The following is a 25197-nucleotide window of genomic DNA, read 5'->3' as shown; positions in this document are numbered from 1 at the left end:
CCCAAAGTATCAAGTTTAATCAAACTTAATTTACGTTTAAAATGCAGTTTGTTGTTCCTCCCAAAATACAAAGACCTTGTTGACACATGGCACATCAGCCATGTGTCAACATTACTGGAGATAAATCTTTTTGTCACGTGGCTCTGGATTAGAATTTAGATTGGATTTAGTTTGGGTCAAACCAATGTGAAGGGAGAGGGAAAAATGGGTTCAATTCATTCAACTTTGCTATGACTATGGTGCTCAAATCCTGTTCTGTATTGTTATAGCATTTGGCAGCAGTCTAAAATAAACAATCCCAAGTATTCTAGATAATTACTGTTAATACAACAAACAACAACAAAAATTACATTTGTATAGCACCTTTCACGTTGGGGGGACATCCCAAGGTGCTGGACAGTCAGTGTTTCGGACCCGAGTTGGGGGTCGGGATCGGGGAGACTGGAGAGCAAGAGGGAAGGAGGGTGCCGAAGGCATGGTTGAAGAGCACGGTCTTGAGGTGGGTCTTGAAGGAGGCAAGGGAGGGGCCGAGGCGGAGGATCTGCAGGATGGAGTTCCAGAGGGTGAGGCAAAGTGGCTGAAGGCCTGCCCACCAATGGTGGCCTGGGCATGTGAAGCAGGCCGGAGCCTGCTGAATGGAGAGAGTGGGCAGGTTGGTAGGGGGTTAGGAGGTCACAGAGTTAGTGGGGAGCAAGGCCATGGAGGGCTTTGATAGTTGGTACCAAGATCTTGAACTGTAACCTCTGTGTGATGCAAAGCCAGTGGAGTCGGGCGAGGATGGGGGTGATGGGGTCACGAGTTGTATAATAGAAATATAAAATTCAAAACCAATTTACGGTTTGTTCAGTTTGACAATTATCACTGCACAAACGACTGCAAACAATGTTCGACCTCAAAGTTGCAGAATTCTTATGATTTATTGCATTGAATATTGTGGCTAAAAGCAATGATCTTGAGACTTTTTCTTATTGCTTATAACAGGGAAAAGTAATGGCTTCCATGTTTTACGAGGCCAGCACAAGAACAAGCAGTTCATTTGCTGCAGCCATGCACCGGCTCGGAGGTTCTGTGATCCACTTTTCAGAAGCTACGTCATCTGTACAGAAGGGGGAGTCTCTATTAGACTCTGTCCAGACCATGAGTTGTTATGTGGATGTGGTGGTCCTTCGCCATCCTCAGCCGGGTGCAGTTGAGGTAAGCAACTCTTTGAATAGCAGAGGTGTAGGCTAGTATTTTGACACTTGTTGGCGTAATCCTCTGGCTGCTTCACTGGCGCATACTTATTTAATGTTAATTGTGTGCTTGAGTGAAGTGCGTTTTGTGGAAGAACATGCATAAACAACAAAGAAAACAACAACAAATTACATTTGTATAGTGCCTTTCACGTCGGGCGGAGGTCTCAAGACACTGGACAGTCAGGGATTTGAAAACTAAGTAAGCAAAAAAAAATTGATCCTGTTTTATATAGTTTGTAAGGGATGTGAATCGCACAGGAAGACAGTTTGGGATAAGCCAAAACATTAACAGTGAACTGAGGGAAGGGAGTCAGACCAAAGGATGCTTTTCAAGTTTTCTTCTTTAAACGTACATTGCCATTTTGGCAGGATTTTATCCTTTGTGATGCATAAAATTGCCTCAAAGCAAATTTTCAAGAAAAAAAGTCTAGGTCCTGCCTGTTTTTTTAAATAAAAATGAAGTCTTTAAACATAACTGGTTTAGATCTTATAAGTTTTGCATAGTGTTGTCTTTTTGATTCTTTTCTTTCTACTATGGTACACTTTCTACAAGTGTTCTTTGGTAGCCCTCTTGTATCTTGCATGAAAGCCCATTATTCATGTGTGTTTTTCGACAGTGCTTGTTGGATATCTATTTGACCGTGAGGGCATCACAACCAAACTCAATTCTATCCTCACCCACATATAAATTCCAACAGATCAGTGTGTTCAGGAGCAGGAACCTGTCTGTATTTTCTCTTCCCTCCCTCTTTTCCCCAACCCAGGAGCCGTTAAGTTCAATTATAGTACCCAACTCCGGTCCCCAACTTAGATTAACTAATTAAACACAAACCAAGATTCAAATCTGAAATCTTTTAGATGGTGTGGTTTTATTGTTCCACGGGGCAGTGCACTTACCCACCAGGCCAGCAAGGAGCTGTTATTTTCAACACTTGTATTTTGAATGTTTTGATATCTCTCAATGTTTCATTGCAATAGTGTAAATTTTTAAATAATAATAATAATCCTTGCATTTGATATAGCACCTTATCACGTCAAAGCGCTTCGCAGAATATACCGTAAAGTGAATTGACTGTATATTTTAATGTGTGCGGTTTACACCTGTCTTTTTCAGCATGTTGCTAAGCATTGCCGGAAGCCTATAATTAATGCAGGAGATGGTGTAGGTGAACACCCTACTCAGGCTTTGCTTGATATTTTCACTATTCGGGAGGAGCTTGGAACTGTGAATGGAATGACGGTAAGTTGGAGCTTTGTGTTGTTTTTTTTTTTAAAAAAAACTGAATCCTGTTTCCAAAACTGAGGAGCAGTAGATTTTGCAGCTGGTATTAAATCTCCCTCATTTCTATCAGGACAATTTTTTATTTTAGTGTTGGATTTTTGTGTTCCACTGATGAGATTGACATTTGGTTATAATTTCACAATCTCCATTGTAACTTTTTGAACAATGCACTGCAGCTCATCCACTCTGAGTAAATGGTGTGGCAGAAAGCCTTTACGTGCTTTGGGATTGGTAACAGAAGTTTCATTTTGCATTTCTTATGGGTTTCATCTTGAATGAAGGTATTACTGAGCAATAAAATATAGGATATGAAGGGGAATGGTGGGTAAATGGGACTGAAAGGATTGTTAAAAAAGTCAACATAGACACAAATAAGGCCAAGAGTTCTGAGTTGTGTAAAACTGAATATGTAAATAAGAGTACTTTTGAATGCATTATTATTTATATACACAAATATTTTCTGATGTTAAAGATGATTATTGCAAATGAGGTATTACAGCATAAACTATTCAGTCCTTTTTCTCCAAACTTCCCATGGCCCATTGTGTATTCTAAACTTATATCAACAGTAATTCTGTACTTAAAAGTCTGCTCTGCGGCTGTCAACGTGATACACAGTTGCTTAGCTCAACCTGCATTGTCACAAGATCACAAGAGTAAAGAGGATCCATTTAACCCTTGGGTCCACCTTATCTGGACTTTCCAGGATGCCGATCCAAAAGTCTTCCAATTACAGCACCCAGCTTTTGTCATAAATAATGCCTCACCCTTTCTCTTAACTAATCATTGGTTCCTATCCATTTCACACATTTATAGCAAAAAAAATCTGTTAAGAACCACATTGAACACACTCTTCAAATTCTTGATTGGTATCTGTTCTGCTAAAATTCTCGACTTTGCTTAATATAATTTATCAATTACTATTATTTATTGTAATTTAATCTTTTGATAGATTACAATGGTTGGTGACCTGAAGCACGGACGAACTGTGCATTCCTTGGCTTATCTCCTGACATTGTACCGCGTCAATCTCCGTTATGTTACTCCCAAAAATCTTCGGCTGCCCCCAGATATCATAGATTTTGTGGCTTCCAGAGGAATAAAGCAGGTGAGAAAAATATTTGTGGGCGATTCACAGCAGCCCTTTAACATTTCTTGTGTGGTCCAGGCTTGCTGATGTCTGTCCTTTCATCTAAGTGTAGAGATGGCAGCAACTTGTTTAGCAACAGAATATTAATGTTTTGCTCTTGATTGCTATTCACAGGAGGAATTTGACAGTCTTGAAGAGGCTCTGCCGGATACTGATGTGTTGTACATGACAAGGATTCAAAAAGAGCGATTTTCCTCAGAAGAAGAATATGATGCGGTAATAATGCTAAAAATTCATCACAACTTTAAAAATTCTAAACGTTATGATTACATTGGTTTTATTTGTTGTTTAAGCGGTGTTGATTATGTAGTGTTTTTGGTAGGTATTACAACATTGTAAATACCCTTTAGAATTTACCAATTTCTCTTGATACTGAAGTCTTAGCATGAATGTTATGCCCTCAATGAAGAACAGGCTGCAGGAATTAAGCATTTCCCACAAGATGGAACACTGATAAATAAAACTCCACAGCAATTCTCTCTTCTCATCTCTTGGTGATCCAAGTCAGTCTTTGTAATTCTAGAAGACGTGAAAAAGCGCAATATCAAATGCAAAGATTATTATTATTACTTTGCTGTCAAATAGCTATGGTGCTGTGAGAGCGCTTTTTTAAATGTCTAACATCTGCTCAACACCGACACCACATCACTCTTTCTGTACACTTGCATTTGTGCTTGAATCACTTGTACTTAAATTACTCAATTAACAAATAGCCTTCCCGTCTCAGTGATGATCCTATATAACAGAAGCATTTATTAATCCTTTGAATGTTTCATGTTTTTCAACTTAGATACTGTTAATTTTTGTTCTTTAAATTTAAATTTAGAATATTGAATGTTGAGTAGAATTCGAGAATTGTAAGAAATCACAGAACTTCACAACAATCTTGAGATGGGGGGGAGGGGCGGAAGATAAACTGAGTTTGCAATCTATCTACTGTAGTGAAAGACTAATTTTTTTTAGCATTGCAATATGAACTTTTGCTACTGGAGATTCATGATTAAAATTGTAACTTTTTTCCTAGTGTTTTGGACAATTTATTCTCACTCCTCACATTATGACCAAAGGCAAGAAGAAGATGGTGGTTATGCATCCACTGCCCCGAGTTAATGAAATTAGGTAAGCGTGGGGCATGTGGGTGGGAAGAGGGGAATAAGTGGAAGAGTAGGAAGATAATTGTTGTATATTAGACATTACCCACTGCTTCTACAATTTGGATGCACTTTATGCAATTTATGTTTTGTATTAAAAGTTGATATTGTCAAATGAAGAAAGGTGGTATAGTGTACTTTGCTTCTCAATGCAGCTGTTGTTTTGGTTGTGTGTCAAGGGGTGGAAGCCAATCTCTTCACTTAAACCCTTTAAGAGATGGTAGAACAAACCTCAAACAGATTGTCCATGTATAGTCTTCACTGCTGGCTCCATCACGGAATAGGGAGCAACCCAGAAATGAGTTGCACGCCTACCCTCTCACTGTGGTGTTGAAAAAGGTGTGTGTAAGACTGCTGATTTTTCACAAATGTATTCATCGATTACAATGAAAAATTCAATCTTCTGTTTTAAACCAAGTATACCCACATTTGTCTACTTAAATTTTTTTTGTGGTCAGCTGAGTGTCTGACACATGCGGAAACCCATCACCATTCTTAAGAATATCCATACCAAGCTGAGATTTCTGTGCATCCCACCTACACGTGGAAATCCCAGAGATAGATTGTTGGAATGGAATGCGCACTCTTCCTGGAGGGATGTATCCTGCTTACCTAATGCCGGAAAGTATTAGGCGCAGGGTGGAAAGACCCAAGGCTTGGAAACCCCATGGTATGCATTGGGGTACTGCTGGAGTCTAATCAGCTAAAACCACATAGCTTGTCATTGAAATTGCTGTCCGGCAAGTTTTCCCACTGCTTATCCAGCTCTACCTGTTAAGGCTTTGGCTTGCAGGGTTAACAGGAATTGAGTGAGATGACTCCCTGACCCCAGTGACTGGTCTGCCCTTCCAATTCTTGCTGATGAGCCAGGCTGGCAATCAGCAGTGCCCTGGAATACTGCGGACCCGCCTGGCTCAGGAACCGGACTATCAAAACCGCCACAGAGGGCTGGCTCGACTCCGACATTCCTTTGCCAGGCATATCACTTTGGAGCCAGTTCAGCTTCAAGGAGACCCCACTTACCTTCCCCCCTCCCCCCCCAAGGAAGATAGTCTACTTCAATAACTTTAGACCATCTGGTGGAAATTGTGAGTTTTTTTGAAAAAAAGAAGGTAAAGATGTCATTTGGTTTCGTAAAGATATAACACTCATCCTCCACTGGAAGTAACCCCAAGAAATGTCTGCTGGAGTGGGTTTAAAGATTCTGGGCTTCTAGTGTTCTAGCTGCATGGCCTAGAAAATTAAAAATGAAAAATTATGTATCCCATTCGTGTTTCAAACCAAATTACAAAGCTAGTACCATTTGTTTCAAGGTTGAAAATTGCAGTGCTAATTCTCTCTCTGTCTTTCTCCCTCAGTTTGGAGGTGGACTCTGACCCACGGGCAGCTTATTTCCGCCAGGCTGAGAATGGGATGTACGTCAGGATGGCTCTGCTGGCAACAGTCCTGGGCAAGTTTTAATGCAGATATCTGACTGAATCATATGGAGGCCGCCTAAGGGCAAATTTAAAAGGACTTGCTGCAGACAATGCTCATTTTCACACACTGTGTTTTAGCTTTAATGCCAGTAAAAATAGGTTTAAAGGAGTAGCATTTGTGTGGTATATCTACACTATGATTTAACAATTTATATTAAAAAAACACCTAATTCTCTTGACTCAATTCCTTTAAACCGGAAGTGTGTGTAGTTATTTTTCCTCTGATTTCTGACCTTTTCAAAATCCATTCAGATTTACTTGTTATTGACAAGGAGAGCAGGAAAGGCAGCTTTATTTCTTGAAACTAATGTATTACTGTGACTGGACCGTCTGTTGTTCCCTTCAAAAGAGTTATTTACACCTGTGATTGTTATGGTTCATTATAAGTGCCTTAGCCTCAAACTACTGTATTCCTCAGGTTTATGATTCTTCAAAGCATCAATTAGAACAATACAAAGTTGGTTTCCATGTCGCTGTAAATACAGATGCTTATTCAGTAGATTTTTTCTAAGATTTACAGTTTAACCCTTAAACCGATTTCATTGCCTACATCGAAATCGTATTACCTGTTCAGCAAACTAGACTATTCTACTTAAATTTTAATAATAATAGCAAGTAACTGATATAGTGCGTGGTCTTTTTAAACCATCAAACAACTGCTATCTTTTTTTAACTAAAATTAGTTTCAAAATAGAAACTAAACAATAGAAAAATCTGTTTTATTAACCATTAATAGTAAATTTACTCAAAGGCTTATTAAAAATGAGGGCTCTGCTTGTGTAGTTGGAAAGCATTCTAGCAACTTTGTCTGATGGCTTTAATTAGTGTTAGAATGCTATAACCCACATCTTCTGCAGGCTCCAATGATGGGTATTATAACGTTCTACTTCTGTACTAAAAGATGTTCCTTTATGATGTGGTCTGCTTCGTACATGAGAATTTTGAGGCCTGAACACTGCCATTTGTATTAATTATATTGCAGTACAATGTCTGGCTTTGTAAGACTGAATAATGATGGGGCTTCAACTCGTTGATTTGTGTACTAAAGCTTTTAACTCGCCAACATATCAAATACGCTAATTGGGACTAAATTTTCAACACCAGATCTATGAAAGCTATGAAAGTGCTATCACAAGACTTCCGTAGGATTGCTGACAACGGTGGGTAACATTTTGAGTTATTTCAATCTGATTACCTCAATTCCACAAAAAATACTGAAGGTATGTTATCAACTTTACACATCACAATATCATTGATGTAAGAGTATAATTTGGGAGTCATCTAAATTGGTTTCTACTCGTGTCAGCTCAGCTATAATCCCTGAGCACCACTGTAGCTTTATTAAGTATTTGTGACAATAGTTGCTGCAGTTTATGGAACTGATGATTGTGGAACAGTTGATGGTACAGTCTTCATTAAATGATCTTGTAACATTCATTTTGTAATGTTCATGTTTTTTGATATTTCTTTTCAATAAAACAACTCTAAACATATTGTTTTGTGCGTGTATGGGGGAGAAGGGAGGGGCCTCTCCCTTTCTAAAACTGTCTTCATGGACTTTGAATTTTGAACTTTAGAAACAATCAAATCTGATCTCAAAAATATCAGACCAGTTATTGTCTTTGTTCTGAAATGTGTGCAGGCAGGTATCATTATTTAATTATTTTTAAATTTAAATTAGTCAGCCAGTTTTCTGACACATGTAGTAACCCATCACCGTGTTTAAGAGTATCCAAACCAAGCTGAGATTTCCATGTAGCCCACTTACACATAGATATTCCAGAGAGATTGTTGGAATGTAATCTACTCTCTCCATGGAGGGACACATCCTGCTTACTTAATTCCAGAAAGTATTAGGCACAGGTTAGCAAGAGCCAAGGCTTGGTGACCCCAGAGTGTGCTTTGGGGTATTGCTGGAGTCAAACCAACTAAAATCCCAGCTTAATTCAAATCATTGTTAAATAATGATTATTTAACAATGCAAGCGAGAGACCTGAGTTCAATTCCAGGCAGGGCGAAACCTTGGGCAAGTTTCCTTATTCCACACGCCTAATAATAATCCCTCCAACACCAAAAACAATAATAAATTGGTCATTTTCAATCTACGACTGCTTGTGGGACATTGCTGTGCGCAATTGGCTGCCGCGTTCGCCCACAAATATACAGTCAATTCACTTTACAGTGTGTTCTGTGAAGCGCTTTGGGATGTACTTATATACTTTTGAGTAGACCATCAAGCCGAACTAGATTCCCTGTAAATAATAATAATAAAGTACAATTCATCCTATCCAATAAAGCTCCAGAGGAATTTTTACCAAAAAATATCTCACAAGAAATAGGGAGACTTTTTTTTGTTAGCTCCCTTGTGGTTGAAAGCAAGCAAAAGACTTATTAGGTAAATTCCAGCCTGTTTCTCAGTGACCCAGTTGAAATTGTGCAAATGTGTATAAAAGAACAGTTAAGCATTAAATTCCACTTGCTTCTAAATACAATACAATACAAAATAACATTGGTATAAGCACCTTTCACGTTGGGAGGCCGTCCCAAGATGCTGACCCAAGCAAAATGTATGAATCAGATACCAATTCAGACTGAATTTTCCGAAGTGGAGTGGGTGAATTTATGTTTCCTACTATATTTTTCTTGCTTTTCTTTAATCAAAATCTGTATACATGCTTATATATCTTAGCCTTCATCTTTATGAGTGATTTTGAACATATTCATAACTTTAGCTTGATGCCTTTATTTTCTGTAGAGGAGAATGAAATCCTTGCATCTTTTCAATAATATATATTTGCATTTCAAAGGAACTCCTGTGTTTGGCACAGATGGTTCTTAATGCAGGCCTTGAAATCAAATCATACAAATAGATTTTCAATGTCATTATAACTACCAAGTCCAAATGTATATGGAGAATAAACAAGGAACAAAGATGATTTCCCATCTTTTAAATCTCATCTTCCTTAACCAGACGACAATACTCTTTTAGCTTGTCTCAGCTAGAATTATTTCCAGTTGTAACCTCATCTGAGTAGAGTGTTTACATTTTCCTTCTTCTAAATGTTTGGATTTTCTGGAAGAGGAAAATCAGTGAAATGCAAAACTTTGCTATTGATTTGTTATTTTTTTTCTGATAGCTTTCAATTTATGGGTTCTTAACCCCCCCCCTCCCCACCGCCTAATGATTAGTAGTGGTGTTTCCTATCTTTTTACCCCACCTACGTATTATCTGTAATCACTAATTCAATTGTGCCATTTAAAGGCATACATTGAATGTGAAAGGTTTTATTCAACATACTGACAGTATATGCCTTCAATGTGCCATTTCAGCAAGAACTTTTAACTAACTCCTGCTGAAAGAAGAAACAGTAAAGTCCTGTCAAGAAATTGAATGTGAGCGAGTGAAGAAAAGGAAGGATTTTCATGGGAACATTTTTGGAAGAAGTGCCTATTCTCATCTTTTATCAGTATATTATTATTGTATGCAATAACGGTTTCAGACTCTGGCAGGATCAACCTCCGTGGTTGCACACTTCAACTTGTTCATGTCTTCATCACCTCCAGGCTCGACTATGCAAACGCCCTGCTTGTCGGCCTTCCCAACTCCTCCCTCCACAGACTGCAGATAATCCAGAACTCTGCAGCCCGTGTCCTCTCCCGCACCAAACTCTGTGACCCCATCTCCCCCATATTCTAGCCAAGGCCACCTTCCTCCACCTTGGTCACATTACCCACCTCCGACCGTAGGGAGCCAACTCCATTGGCTCCCTATCCTTCAAGATCCTGGTCCTCACCTACAAAGCCCTCCATAGCCTCACCCCACCCTACCTCTGTGACCTCCTAACTCCCTACCAACCTGCCCGCTCCCTCCGCTCAGCCGGCTCTGGCCTGCTCCACGTCCCCCGACCCACCTGCCCCACCATTGGAGGGAGAGCCTTCAGCCACTCTACCCCCAACCTCTGGAATTCCATCCCCCAATCACTCCGCCTCGCCCACTCCTTAGCATCCTCAAGTCCCACCTCAAAACCCTCTTCTTTGATCATGCCATCGGTCATCCGCCTCCCCTCCCTTCTCTCCCCGACCCCAGCTCAGTACTGAAATGCTGTACACTGCCCAGCGCCTTGGGACATCCTCCCGACGTGAAAGGAATTACACAAATGTAATCTTATTATTGTTTCACAACAGACCATCCATTTCTAGCAGAACACTCAATGGCCCAAATTTATCATTGTTTTATACTTAAGGCAATCATCTTAAAACAACAATTTGCATTTATATAGCGCCCTTCACATGAGGCAGCATTTCGGAGTGCTTAACAGTGGCAAAGCCTGACTCTGAGCCGGGGGGAGGTACCAGGTGAGCACGGTCGAAGAGGAAGGTCTTCATGATCTAAAAGAGGGGAAGGAGGGAGCAAGGTGGACGGAGGGATTGAGCCAGAGAGTTCCCAAGCAACTGCTTAGTGGCTGAAAGCACGACCGCCAATGGTGGAGCAGAGGAACGAGGGACAAGAGGAGGCCAGGGCTAGTCGAGTGGAGGCAGCTGGTAGTGGAATGGGGAGACAAAGGTTAGAAAGGTAGGGAGGTGGCAGGGCATGAAGGGATTTGTAGACAAGAGGATCTTGAAATCAATCTGTTCTATGATAGGGAGCCAGTGGAGCCTGGTGAGAACCAGTGTGATGGGGGGTACGGAGTCCAGTGTGGGTGAGTATCAGGTGGTGGACCTCTGAATCAGTTGTGGTTTGTGGGTAGTGGAGCTGGGGAGTCTGGCGAGGAGGGCATGGAAATAGTCGAGGTGGGAGGTGACAAAGGTGTGGATGAGGGTTTTGGCTTTGTTGGGTGTAAGGTACGGTCGGAGGTGGGTAATGTGACCAAGGTGGAGGAAGGTGGCTTTGGCTAAGGACCGAATATGGGGGAGAACAACAAATTGCAATTATATAGCGCCCTTCACGGCGGGGGAAGCGTCCTGGAGAGCTTGACAGTGACTGAATCTTCTGCCGAGCCAGGGGCAGTGGGAGGTCACTAGACACGATTAAAAAGGAAGGTCTTTAGACGGGATTTGAAAGTGGGAAGGGAGGGGACAAGGTGGAGGGATTGAGGGAGAGTTTCAGGACTTAATGATTGAAGGCACGGCCACAGATGGTGGAGTGGAGGGGCGAGGGACAAACAGTGAGGCGGAGGCAGCGGGTGGTGGAGTGGAGGGTGAACAGATTGGGTAGATAGGGAGGTGCGAGGGTATGAAAGGATTTGAAAATGAGTGAGAGGATCTTGAAAGGACAGTGCGAAGGTGATGTACTTGGTACCAGACCAAAGTTAAGAAATCAATGAAAAATGTAATAAAATTCTGCTTGATCTTAAGCAAAGTCATCAAAGCACTTTTATTTAGTTCTACTACAAAAGTAGCAGAAATCCTTTGCTTATCAAACTTCCTAAGTCTTTCCTGGGTTAAATTGACCTTATACTAATTGTTCTTATTGTTTTTTTACATGCTCTTGTGTCAATGCTGCCAAATTCTTTTGAGAGAGGATATAATAATAATATTTGGACTTGACATAGTGCCTTATAATGTCTTCAAGACGTCTCAAAGTGCTTCACAGAATTTACGTAAAGTGAATTGACTATATTTTGTGGGTGATATTACCACACAGAACACAGGTTCACAAATTAAACAGTACCATTTATTTATATCAGAAATATAACAACCAACAGTCCATCCACACAACATGCTACAATATCATTAACTACTTAATTATGTACATTTCTGGGTGCTATGACGTAAGAAAGCTAATTATATCATAGAGGTGGTGCAGACGACAGCAACTCGTCTGTTTCCATTTAATAAGAGCGATAAGCTATGAGAATGACCAGATGAGCTTGAAAAAGGTTCTTGGAAGAGATATTATTCAAATCCTGGATGGGTTCAAGAATGTAAACCCACAACATTCCTTTCAGATACGTCAACAGTGGCCTACCCCAGTGGTCCACATTGTACCATTTCAAAACATCACATGGCAGATGCGATCATTTCTTACATCTCTGGAAGGTGAGAGATAACACACAATGCGACTGTGGACACCAGCCACAAATCAGTAACCGTTTTGATTGCTTGCCACAGCATCTCAGACTTACACCAAGCCACTTTTGAAGCTAACCACTGGATCACCAAATTTGGACTTGGGTTATTTAAATGTTGCTAATCATCTCTCTTGCATACCAAAGAGAACTAGTAAATGCACATTCAAGTGTAATATTGACTTGCGCTGAATCAGCTGATTCTCACATCTGATACAGCACCTTTCCCATCATCGCGGCATCTCAAAGGTCTTCACAAGGTAGACTTTAAAGTGGATTAACTATATTTTGTGAGCAGAATACAAACTGAACTGTGCGCATAATGATTACCCTCAGTGTACTAACCAGCCTCCAGGGGTCATCAATGGGACTTAAGAAGTCTAGTCATGTCACTGCGGGAGGAAGAAGGGATTACAGGATTCAGTGGATTTGAATCCTGATAACACAAGCAAATATTTTAATGGCAGAGTGGTCCTGGTAGTGAAAAGTTTATCAGGGCTTCATATGTGTTGTACCTTGGTTTCTGCTAACTTGCATCTACGTTTCTAGGCATAGACAAATTCGATACTCCCACCTGTCACCACTGGGAAAACTGCAGTGAGTTCTCAATTGATAGAACTGGAAACTACACAAGGAGTATCCATGTCTGACAAACTCCTGGGCAATCAAAACAAAATACAGTCAATTTTCTCATGGAATAATGGTAAGCATATCCACACACATTTAATCTGACTCACAGAAAACAGGAAGTTACCACTTCAATAATTTCAAAGTAAAACTATGTTTCAATCTCATTGTTGGTGTTTTGTGTTATTTCCAAAATTGAGTTAGACAGGAATCTGTGTTGCATTTAATATAGCATCTTATCGTGTTATTGAAAAGTCTGAAAGTGCATCACATGATTTACATTGGAATTATTGAACATTTGTAAGCAAAGTGTCCAAAAAGCCTGAAAACACTGCTCTGATAAACTTAGCAGCTTATTGATTTTAACACAAATGCACTGCCAAAATATAATATATAATGAATAATCCTTGCATTTGATATGAATTTGATATTTGCATCTTTGAAGTCTAAATTCAAAGCGCTCCATGGGGAATTTCCGTCAACAGGTGAACATGTCAGTGCCAGCTTGGTTCAATTGGCAGCATTCTTCGCTTTGACTTGAGTCATACAGTTATGGCTTCAAGTCCCATGTTAGGACTTTGAATTCACATAATCTAGGATGACACTCCAGTGCAGTGTTGGGGGTGTGCTTCATTGTTAGCGGTGCTGTCCTTTGGATGAGGTGTTAGCTGAGGTCCTGTCTGCCAGTTCAGGTGAACATAGAGCAATCCCATGGCACTATTTGAAAAGATAAGAGCTTCCCCCGATGTCTTGGTCAACAATCCCTCCAAATAAAATTGGCCATTTGACTTCAAAACTGAGGCATTGCTGTGCGCATATTGGCTGCTGCGTTTGATGGCAAAACACACAGTTGCTTAACAGCAAAATGCCACAAAGTGCCTTGAGATAAAAATACCAACCATAAGGCTCATTCAATATTTATTGTTATTACAATATAATGTAAGGAAATTGAAGCTTATTGCCAAGAAAATAGAATTGCACTATTGGAAATATTTGAACCAAGATTTAAATAAATCAGGATATCTATTATCTGTGGAGTCTTGCAGTGTAGTGGTTATTGCGCTCGCCTTGCAAGTGAGGGCCCAGGTTCGGTTCTCCAGTGGGACGTAACCTCAAGTAAATTTCCTTATTCCACATGCCTTTGTTTATCTAGTAATAAGTAGGAACCCGGTTGTTAGGCGATTGGCGGATCGCTTTCCAGAGGTAATAATCCCTCAAAAAAAATGTGGTCACTCAATCCTCAACTGTTTACGGGACACTGCGGTGTGCAATTTGCTGCAACTAAATACTGACAAGATGGAAATCATACTCCTTGCTCACGTCCATGTCTTCTATCCCGTGGCTCACCGGCCTATCCCTCAGACTCAGCGAACCGGTGCGCAACTTATGCGTCAGATTCGACCCATAGCTGTCCTTCCTACCCCACATCCGGTCCCTGAACAGGACCGCCTTCCTCCACCTCCACCACATTGCCCGCGTCCGATCCTATCTTACCCACGGAGCAGGCCACATCCTGCTGAGCAGAGGGAGTGGACAGATTGATAAGGGTTTAGCAGGTCAGAGAGGTAGGTATGTAAGCGCCTTATCACGTCGTTGAAACGTCTCAAAGCACTTCACTGAATATAAAAACAACTTGCATTTATATAGCGCCCCTCACGCAGGGTAGCGTCCCTGAGCGCTTGATAGTGGAGGAGTACAATGCCGAGCTGGGAGGTGACCACAAGCATGGTCAACGAGGAAGGTTTTTGGGTGTGATCTGAAGATGGAGAAGGAAGGGGCAATGCGGAAGGAAGACTGTTCCACAGTTTTGAGGCATATATATAGTGACTGAAAGTGCAGCACCTGACGGGGGAATGGAGGGCAATGGGGTACGTGCAGGGGGCTGGAGCCAGTTGAGCGGAGGCAGCGGGTGGCGAGTTGGGAACTCAGGTCAGAGAGGTGTGGCGGTCCCAAGGCATTTGAAAACGAACGTCAGGATCTCGAAATCGATCCGCTGCGATGGGGCGGCGCGTCTCAGGGCCCTCCTCCTCGACCGTGCCCCCGGCCACCCTCCCTCCCTGCTCCTAACCCCCACCGCCCGCCGCTCGGGTCCTAATCCCTGACTGCCCAGCGCTCCGGGACGTCCTCGTACCAACTGCCAGGATTATCATTATTATTATTATTAAAAACGAATGGGATCCACACAGTGTGTGTGACCGCAGGGAACTGTCGGCCACTCCCCCCCACACCCCTCCCTCCCTCCACCAGAACAACCCCAACCCCCAGAGCGAGGCCGGTCGGTCGGTCGGGTCACGTGAGCGAAGCACTTCCGTGCAGGAGGAGCGGCCTCTGCGTCACTTCCTGTCCCGCCCTGCCCCGCGCTGCCCTGCCCTGAGCCGGGACCCGGAGCTGAGCGCTGACCGGTCGCTGACCCTCGCGAGGTCCAGGAGCGTCGAGCGAAGGCGGTCACAGGGCGGAGGCCGCGCCACTCGGGCCCGGCGACAGGCGGGCAGCGGCCCCGGGGTTGGCTGTGAAGGTTTGCCGGAGCTTCCTGGGGCGGTGTGTTCTCCCGCAGCGTTTTCCCGGAGCCGGAGGTAAGCGGCGGCGGCGGCCTCTCCCCTCCACTCCCCGCCCGCCCCCAGGCCGCCCCCAGGCCCAGCGCCACGGGCCCGGGGGCGAGGAGCTTTGAGAAGCAGCTGCGAAGGAGGTGGGGAAAGAGGGACAAAGAGGGAGGAGGAGGAGGAGGGTAAAGGGACGTAAAACAGGCCCCAGACGTTGTGTGAGCAGCGCTGTCACTTCCCGCTCTGTGTCGGTCTGTCTCTCACTCTGTCTCTCTCTCTCGGTCTGTCTGTCTGTCTCTCTCTCTCTCGGTCTGTCTGTCTCTCTGCTCTCACTCTCTCTACTCTCTCACTGTCTCTGTCTGTCTGCCTCTCTCTGTCTCTCTCACTCACTCTCTGTCTCTCACTCTCTCTGCTCTCACTCTCTCTACTCTCTCACTGTCTCTGTCTGTCTGCCTCTCTCTGTCTCTCTCACTCACTCTCTGTCTCTCACTCTCTCTGCTCTCACTCTCTGCTCTCTCACTGTCTCTGTCTGTCTGCCTCTCTCTGTCTCTCTCACTCACTCTCTGTCTCTCACTCTCTGCTCTCACTCGGCTCTGTCTCTCTCTCTCTCTCTCTCTCTTTGCTCTCACTCTCTTGTGCTTTCTCTGACTGCTCTCACTCTCTGCTCCCACTCTATCTCTCTGCTCTCTCTCTCTCTCTCTCTGCTCACTCTCTCGCTCACTCTCTGCTCTCCCACTCTCACTCTCTGCTCTCCCATTCCCTGCTCTCCCGCTCTCTCAGTCTCACTCCCTGCGCTCCCACTCTCTCTCCCTGCGCTCCCACTCCTCCCTCTGTAGACAACCTTAATTTCTGAGACTTTCAATGGTTATAGGATTTGGTTTTGCTTTAGTGGGGGAGAGTAGTGTGTTACCACCCCCGGCTCTGTGTTGCTGCAATTCCCCGGCTCTTATGTTTTTCTTGCCCCCTCCACCCCATGTATGGTTCCCTGCAGCGTGTGCTTCCTGATGTCAGACCGCAGCAGCGGTCTATTGAAATGTGGTGCAACCCTTGGCCAGGCAGGACTGTCTCGTTCTGTCTGTTGCGTTCCATGTGTACTATTCCAGGACGGGAAATGCAAGCTTCACCTAATCATTTAATCAGTCTGTAATCTTCTTTTCAGCTGTAGTATCAAATTAAAAATGCACCCTCCTCACCTCCCCAATCAATGTGGCTTGCAATTAATGTGTTTTTTTAAAAAGGAGAGCGAGGAGGAAGAAGGATGATTGTGGGTTTACCATTTAGCTCAATTCTAGTGTTAAAATGGTTTGATTATGAGTCACAAGGTGGTTTAAATGTGGTGAATGTGGCCTTGGCACATTATTGCTGCACGATACAAGGAACGGTGTTTGTGAGATTTTCCTTACAGTGTTTTATATTTCATCTGAAGGGAAATCTATGTATTTACAAAAGTGTAGAGGAAAGTATCAAAGTTATTTTCCTATATTAATGTTGCAAAGATTACCCCAGGAAACCGAAATTATTTAGAATAAGAGGAAGATTGTTATTGGAACGATCCACAGGTTCTTTTCAAGAGTGAAACAAATGGAGGTCTGCACGCGATGGGTGATAACCAGCAAATCTGTTTTAGACTGGGGCCTTGAGTTGGTTTTGAGAAATGGAAAGAGAGCTCTTGGAGAGCTTGGAGAGCAGGGGGAAGGAGGGTGACCGAAGGCACGGTCAAAGAAGAGGGTATTGAGACGGGTCTTGAAGGAGGCAAGGGAGGGGGCGAGGTGGAGGGACTGCTGGATGGAATTCCAGAGGATGGTGGCAGAAGGCCCATGCGAAACATGGCACGGATGTGGGGTATAAAGGGTAGTTGAGGGTCAAACAAGACGACAAGGTTCCGGACTGATTTAATAAGGTGGATTGTGCATACTTATATAGTGATGTTGTCAACGCCTGAGGTGTGGAGGTCCTGACTGGAGCCAATCAGGAGGGCCTCGGGCTTGTTGACATTCAACTGTAGAAAGTTAGTTCTCATCCAGGACTCAAAATCTGACAGACATTCTGTCAGGAGAGCAGTGGTCCTGGAGTTGAGGGTGGAGATAGAGAGATAGAGTTGGGTGTAATCCGAGTACATGTGGAAGTTGACATCATGTCTGCGGATGATGTCACCAAGGGGGAGCGTATAGCTATTGACAAGGAGGGGACCAAGGACAGAGCCCTGAGGAATGCCGCACAAGATGGTGCGGTGTCTAGAGGAGAAGCTGTTCGTGGAGATGAAGTAGAGACGGTGTGAGAGGTACGATCTGAACCATTCATGGACCGAACCATGAAGGTTGAGGTGAGAGGATAGGTGGTGGAGGAGGATAGAGTGGTCAGCGGTATCGAAGGCAGCAGAGAGGTCAAGGAGGAGGAAGCAGCAGGAGCTCTGGTCACAGATGGACAAAATGTCATTCGTCACCAGATGCACAGAAACTCGATTAGAGGGGTTCGTGAAGGGAGTGGCGGGAGAGGAACGAGCGAAGCTGGGAAGCAACGACTCGTTCCAGGACCTTGGAAAGGGAGGTTGGAAATGGGGCGATAGTTTGAGAGCAGGGATCGGTCCAGGGAGGATATGAGGATGATGGACATTTTTAGAGGGGTGGGAACGGTGCCAGTGGACAGGGAGAGGTTTATGATGTCTGTGAATAGGGGGGCAAGGAGGTGGAGCTGGGAGGTAAGAAGAGGGGTTGGGACTACCTCCCAACATGAAAGGTGCTGTACAAATGTCATTTTGTTGTTGTAGGGATGGGGTCGATGGAGCATGTGGTCGGTTTCATGTGACTTATGGTGGTGATGAGATAGGGGAGACAGGTTTGAAGGTGTGGATGGAGGGATGGTTGGGGGCCAGGTTGTGAGGGGAGATGGGGAGGGCGTAGTGGTCGGAAGGGCAGTATCAGCCAAGCGGATCTCCCCGACATTGGTTTCAAGGAAGTCTAGCATCTCCTCGTCGTTGGCATTGGAGGAGAGGGTGGGTGAGGTGTGAGAGGGTGGGCGGAGGAGCCGGTTGGTGATGGAGAAGAAGAGCCTGGGGTTGTCCTTGGCCTCCAAGATTGGCTTGGAATAGAAGGACAATTTAGCAGAGGCAAGGGCGGAGTGGTAAGACTTGATAAGATCCAACGAGATCAGCTGATGGACTGTTAAACTGGATTTGAGTCAGGTGTGTTCAGCAGCAAGCACCGGTACCTTAAGGGGGCAGAGGTGGCTGCTGTACCAGAGTGACTTCTGTGAGCAGGAGATGGTTCGGGAAGTGAGGGGGGCAAGGCATCAGAAGTGGTGGAGAGGGAGTTACGGAGGAGAGTGACCGAGGAGGATAGGTCATTGCGGGAGGAAGCTCAGAATGAGAGGAGGAAGTGGAGAGGGAGGGGAGGAGATTTTTTTCCTGGGGTAGTAGGAGATGGAGGTGGGTTGGGTAGTTGTGGGGAAAGGGATTGAGGAGTTAAGGGAGATGAAGTAATGGTCCAAGATGGCTTTGTCGGTGATGGTGCGGTCTGAGACGCTGAGGCCCTGGGTAATCACCAGGTCAAGCGGGTGGCCATGGACGTGGGCGGCGGAGTAGATGTGGAGGGAGAGGTTGTGAGAAGAGAAGTCAACGGAGATGGAGCAGGAGGGGGTGAAGTGCAGGTTGAAGTCTCCTAGGCTGAGGAGGTATTCAGAGGAGCGGGAAGATAGGAGGGTAGAGATGGCCGAGAGGAAGATGGGGGAGGGTTTGGGGCGACGATAAACGGGGAGGATTTTGAGGGAAAGGTTGGAGGGATGATAGAGGATAAGGTGCTCAAAATAGGGGAAGGTTCCAGAGGAGTAAGGAGATAGACCATGTGGGGACCGGGAGATGAGAGCCACACCGCCACCACAGCGGGTAGGTCTTGGGGTATGATGGAAGGTGTGGCTGGGTGGTGTGGCCTCGGTCAGGGGGAAGGTGTCACCTCGGCTGACCCAGGTTTCGATGAGGGCGAGCGAGGGTGTTGATGTTTTCGTCGAAATGAAAGCCTGAATGGTGAGCGTTTTACTGGAGAGGGAGTGAACATTTTGTAGGCCACACGAAAGGGACAGCAGTGTATTTGTATTTGCAAACTTAGCAATCAATTTGTGCACAGCAGTGTTGCGCAAACAGCCATGCAATGATTGACCAATTTTATCTGGGAGATTGTTGGCCAAGACACTGGAAGAAAATTCCCAATGTCAGTAACTATTTCTATTGGTCAGCGAGTGTCTGATACATATGGAAGCCCATCACAATGCTTTAGAGCATCAAACCAAACTGCTTTCCACATATGTACGTCCCTTACACATGTGGAGTATAAACACTGGAACTGACTACTTGAGCCGAATGACCTATTTCCATTCTATGTAAATCTCTATTCACGTTTCGCTCACAAAATACACAGCCAATCCACTTTACAATATATTCTGTGAAGCGCTTTGCGACGTCTCAACGACAGGATAAGGCGCAATATCAAATGCAAGGATTATTATTTTTTATAATCAGCTGATCTCAGCTGGTGCTACGATTAACTTCAGGGCCGTGGGCTGGGGAGAAGGAGGAGGACGTGAGAGAAAGCAACCAGGATTTCTGTTCATTAATGTGTGAGTAGGTATTGTATGGCGATAAGATCAGGCTCATTTCTCTCCTCTTCATCTCCCCCCACCCCTTTCGAATAATCCGCCAACACTCAACTCTCCAGGCTTACATGTGAAGAGTGATCACTTGGCTAGGTAGCAGAGGACTGTTGGCATCTCTGGAATTGTTGAGAATTGAAATGGGGAAGGAGGAATCTCTTCCTATGGAAAACATTTTCTAAGTAAAGCAAATTTAAGTGAGACAATTCGGGGGTGGGGGTGAAGGAGAAAAGGTATGTATGGCCCATCTTTATGCCTCACCTGTTTCATGGAGGTAGGTGAGGTACTCGCTACTAATGTCCTTATACACCTATACCTTTTAAAGTGCATGCAAGTGCCTAAAATAGGTGGCCTACATAAGCTCATGATCTGTATTTCTTAGTAGAAGCAATAACAGAACAGCTCTGGTAGCCTAAATTGTTCCTTTATTCAGTGCAATAAGAAACAACTAAAGAAATTAAACTAATGGAGTCAAGTGGAAGGCACTGCTTCTCTTTAGAGGTGTATGTTTTAAAGGCAGGAGTCTCATTCTGTTCCTACATCTTATGTAAATGTTTATGAAGCTAAAAGGAAGCTCCTCGGTGGATTTAGGGCTGCCACCAATGGGCCTACATCCAGCTGATTGCTTCTGTTACGTAGGCCCATATGTTCAATTTAGCTGGATGCTTTTTTTATAGAGTTTAAATATTTTATTCAGTTTCTACAGATTAGAATATTTTTAATTTCTGCAGTGAACAAGGATTGATATTGAAAATTCAGTCTTGATTCAGAATGTGACAATCATCAGACCTGTTCCTCCAGGGCAGTGTTTTTTTTTAAACTTTTCATGATGCGAACCCCCCCCCCCTTCAGAGCTTAATGTCCTGTGTGAGCCACAGTCTTTCTGGAACATAAGCTGTTTGTGTGTGCTCCTCGGGAGGTACAGACTCATCTCCCCCTTGAGCTCTTGTCCTCGGGCTGGTTAGCGACCAATATTTCAGTCAGAGGGAACAGAACGAACCAGTGTTTTGAAAAAAAATTGTCAGTTCGTGGATCTGAAACGTTGATTCACTTTCCTTTCTACATAGATGCTGCCTTACCTGCTGAGTGCTCCCAGTGACTTCTGTTTTTGTTTTCAGATTTCCAGCATCGGCAGTATTTTGCGTTTTGTTCTTATGTTTTGTATCCTGCTTAACTAAAACCTTGGTATGAAACACAGGAATGAGAGAACTAAAAGCCAATGTGTAGATAATTTCACGATCACAAGAGCGGTTCGGATGAAGAAGCTCCTTGGCTGACTATCATCTTTCTAGCTTGAAGAATCCTAGCTTATTTAATTATCCTTTGTACTACATTGCTTAAGGAAATTAACAATGGGAACCAGCTCCTTTACTTTCCACTGCATTGCTTCCAGGGGCTGAGCAGCTGTGCCTTATGTTGTTGTAACCAGAATTGCGCAGAAGACCTCAGGTGTGGCCACTCTAGACTATGCAGAGAGAGCATGTCTTCCGGGATCTGAGCTCAACTAATTGGGCAGTGTAGTCGAGCCTCATGTTTGCTTTATTTGTTGCTGACTAACAGTGATTGATTGAATCAAATAAAACTACATTTTTTCGTTCAGAAAAATCTTTCAACTTCTGTTTTAACTCTTTGAATCTCGTCCATGTACTCCCCTTCTTCTCTTTTTATATTTACTGATTTTGTTTCAATTCCTTTGAGCTCTCATTTGCATTTATAACTTAGCTCAGGTCCCTAGGTCTTTTGCCCAATAGGGATTTATCAGTTGTATGCTTCTGCTTGGTGGTATATTACAGTATATTAAATGGTCTTCCTGATTCAACCGGTCTACTTGACTAACTCCATATTACTATATAAAGCACTGATAATTTTAATAAGATGTATAAGACAGATGACTGAAACAATTTCATCTATTACCATTATTAGATCTATTGTTCCAAATGTATAGATTTTCATGTATAGGTATCATACATATGTGGAACTTTGTTTTGCATACTCTTAAGCATGGTATTGAGTTTCTACAAGTGTCAGACACCCGGCTGACCAAAACAAAATCTTCAGTGAAAGCTCGACTGGTTGTGTGTTGATTTCAAGACCATTTCCTCTGTTGTCCAAAGAGAAAAAGCATGAGTTATTGAAAAACTGAGCTATCCTACCATCTATTGATCAAAGATAAATGTTAATAGAACTATTGGTCCGATGAATTTTTTCCTCTTTCATCCGAAGGACGATACCTCTTACAATATAGTGCTCCCCCAGCAGTGCACTGGAGTGTCAGCCTAGATTATGAGCTCAAAAAGCTCTGATGTAGGTCTTGCCACAGTCCACCTACTGAGCCAGTTTGACAACTGTTGAGAATAATAGTTGTTATGGTACAGAAACAAGTCATGTGTCCTTTTAAAACAAAAACAGAGATCACTGGAAACACTCAGCAGGTCAGGCAGCATCTATGGAAAAAAGAAAGTGGGTCAACATTTTGGGTCCATGACCCTTCGTCAGAACTGGATGTCCTTTTGTTTATTTTCGTGTTTTTCTCTACTTGAGTTACCTGAATAAGTCTCATTTTATGCTCCTAATCTTTCAATATGTCTCTTTTTCAAGCGCTTTCATATTTTTTTAAAAATAGACTCTACCACCACAATGGTATCTGTAGATATTTGAATAGCTCCCATTTCCTTTCTTCAGAGCTATGGAGAAAGCTTCCTTTGAACATTGTTCACATAAAGTCAAAGGAAGCAGGTATTTAGATTGGCCAAATCAATTATTTATGAAAAAAAGAGACAAGTAAAGTAGTCCAGAACAGTCCCAGATGCTTCAAGCGCTCTGAGACGCTACCCTGTGTGGAGGGTACCTTTTAAGTGCAAGTTGTTGTTAACTAAGCTGCTTGCAGTTAGTGCTAGTTACTGGCACCAGCACCTTGAATCAGTTATTGGTTTAACTTTCATTCCAAGGAGGATAAATCAAATTGGTCCCTTTAAGTAAGGCTAGCAGTCTGCTTGGAATATTGCCTAATTTTATCAAATTCCATGTTTTACTCTTACAAGTGATATCAAAGATTAAAATAAACCCCACTATCAAATGAATATTTACACTTTTCTTCAGTTAGCATAAGTTTCTATTTGTAGTATTCTTCCAGTTTCATTTTTTTCTTCAAGCTTATTGGAAGTTTGGGCATTTTTTCTGAGGTTCCATGTGTCGAGAAAGTTTATGTGATCACATTGATTTTTAAAAAGTTACAAGCTAAATCTAAATTTTTTTGAGTTTTTCTCTCTTCAAGTCTCTTACAAGCTTCACTCTGCCAAGGATGCCAATTAGGCTATTATACAGGCGGGATGCTACATTGGGTTTTATAGGCTTGCTAATGCAATCATGTAGACAATAACTAAAATTAGTATGAACATAAAAAGGGATAATCTGTCTTGTACTGGAAAAACTAAAAAAATGTTATCTTTCATCTTTGCCACGTTAAGTGGGTATTATTTTTGTGACACTGGTTTTTAAATGATTTTACATTAAATTTTCTTGAACCAGAATGCTCCAAAAGCTGTTTGTAAGAGAACCGTAGAATTTTACAGCACAGAAGGCTATTTGGCCCATTGTGTCTGTGTTGGCTCTTTGAAACCGCAATCCATGCTGTCCAATTTACCTTTGTACCCTATAAATTACTTTTTTTTAGATATCTCAAGGTCCCTCTTGAAAGCTGAAATGGATCTTGCTTCAACCACGGCTCCCAGCAGGGCATCTGCCTATAAAACGTCTAAATTGATTCTGACACCAAGTACATTGTTCAAGACATAACAAGAGGACATAGGTTTAGAGGTATAAAGGTCAATACCAGATACCAGGAAATGTTTCTTTTCCCAGAGGGTAATTAATAATTTGAAGATGTTGCCAGGAAGCGTGTTTGAGGCCAGGATACTGATTTCATTTTTTTTTAAATGCTTGACGCTGTGATGGGAGGACAGTGCGGTGGGTATTCTGGAATAATGATATCAGATGGGCCAAATTGTCTTCATCAAAGCTAATCGTTTGAACTCCTTTGTTGTGTGGTTAAAATCAGATATCTTGTTATAAAGATTTTGCGAAAGAAAAGGTCTGATGAAACTGTGTCTAGGTTGTTAGATGCAAGCTACCTATAATGGTATGAGCTCTATTGGCTAAGCCGTTATTTAAAATAGGATGAATGAAATTTGCCTCTTTTAGCAAGGTAAACAGTATGATTAGAATATTGCCTCAGTATATTGCGAATTCTACCCTCCTAATTCACTTAACTGGAGTCGTGCTTGTTGTGTGCCAGAATTACCAAATATAAATTTCGTCTCGAATTAAGGTTTTTGTTTCTGTACAGCCAGAGCATTTTAGTAAAAACAGCATTTTGTAAAACATTTTTTAATGTAGTCAATCTGGGCATTTGAGATGATGAACACCTCCACTTTGCTCTTGCAAGTGACACCAGACATTAAAATAACCCCAGGCTTGCCTGAATGCCTTTTTCCTGACTGCTCAGGAACAATTTTGTTTAAATTTATTTTGAATAAAATGTTAAATGAAACAAATAGATTATAAGAATGAGTTGATCTTTTTAAAAAAAGCAAAATTGAAGAATGGCTTCTATAGTATTCTCGTTACTGTGAAAGTTTGAGAGTACCCATTGTGCTTTGTAACTGGATGTTTGTGAATATACTAGCTTCTTTCTTGACATTCACTGGAGTCCTAAGTTTTGCAATGCAATTTATAAAAATAAAAAATGCTGATGGAAATCTTCCAGGTTATTTTAAACGGTAAAATTTGGCGTCTTTAACTCAAAGGCAGTTGACTATCATAAATGTTCTTAGCACTTTGGCGTCAGCATTTGTTATGCTTATTTCTCACCGTCCTTAGGGATCAATGTTTGAGAGGATTGTGTCAATATTAATCTGAGCTGGTGGTTACAGAGTATAGTCAGGTAAAAATACCTTTAAGGTATTTTACTATTAGATTTTCTTCAAAGACATTTTCTTAGGGAAGCTATGATCTGACTGAAACGTT

The 25197-nt window shown here is 42.7% G+C and overlaps 2 protein-coding genes across 5 annotated transcripts in view; both read left to right on the top strand.

Annotated features, from left to right (window-relative positions):
• Positions 1 to 7787, top strand: part of cad (carbamoyl-phosphate synthetase 2, aspartate transcarbamylase, and dihydroorotase) — a 61662-nt gene extending 53875 nt beyond the window's left edge. For all 3 annotated transcript variants that reach the window (XM_042332928.1, XM_042332927.1, XM_042332929.1), the window contains 6 exons: positions 982 to 1194; positions 2350 to 2475; positions 3470 to 3625; positions 3782 to 3883; positions 4692 to 4786; positions 6177 to 7787. In XM_042332928.1, the coding sequence (XP_042188862.1) occupies positions 982 to 1194; positions 2350 to 2475; positions 3470 to 3625; positions 3782 to 3883; positions 4692 to 4786; positions 6177 to 6279 (795 nt within the window). In that variant the 3' untranslated portion in view covers positions 6280 to 7787. The remainder of the gene's footprint in view (positions 1 to 981; positions 1195 to 2349; positions 2476 to 3469; positions 3626 to 3781; positions 3884 to 4691; positions 4787 to 6176) is intronic.
• A 7719-nt stretch (positions 7788 to 15506) lies between these two features.
• dnajc5ga (DnaJ (Hsp40) homolog, subfamily C, member 5 gamma a) overlaps positions 15507 to 25197 on the top strand; it is a 28647-nt gene continuing 18956 nt past the window's right edge. For both annotated transcript variants that reach the window (XM_007904473.2, XM_007904472.2), the window contains exon 1: positions 15507 to 15564. The gene's annotated coding sequence lies outside the window, so the exon portion shown is untranslated. The remainder of the gene's footprint in view (positions 15565 to 25197) is intronic.

The sequence above is a fragment of the Callorhinchus milii genome, unplaced genomic scaffold (assembly GCF_018977255.1).
Source record: "Callorhinchus milii isolate IMCB2004 unplaced genomic scaffold, IMCB_Cmil_1.0 Scaffold3, whole genome shotgun sequence".
Classification (NCBI taxonomy): domain Eukaryota; kingdom Metazoa; phylum Chordata; class Chondrichthyes; order Chimaeriformes; family Callorhinchidae; genus Callorhinchus; species Callorhinchus milii.
Note: the sequence above shows the minus strand (reverse complement) of the source record. Positions and strands in the feature narration are given on the sequence as shown.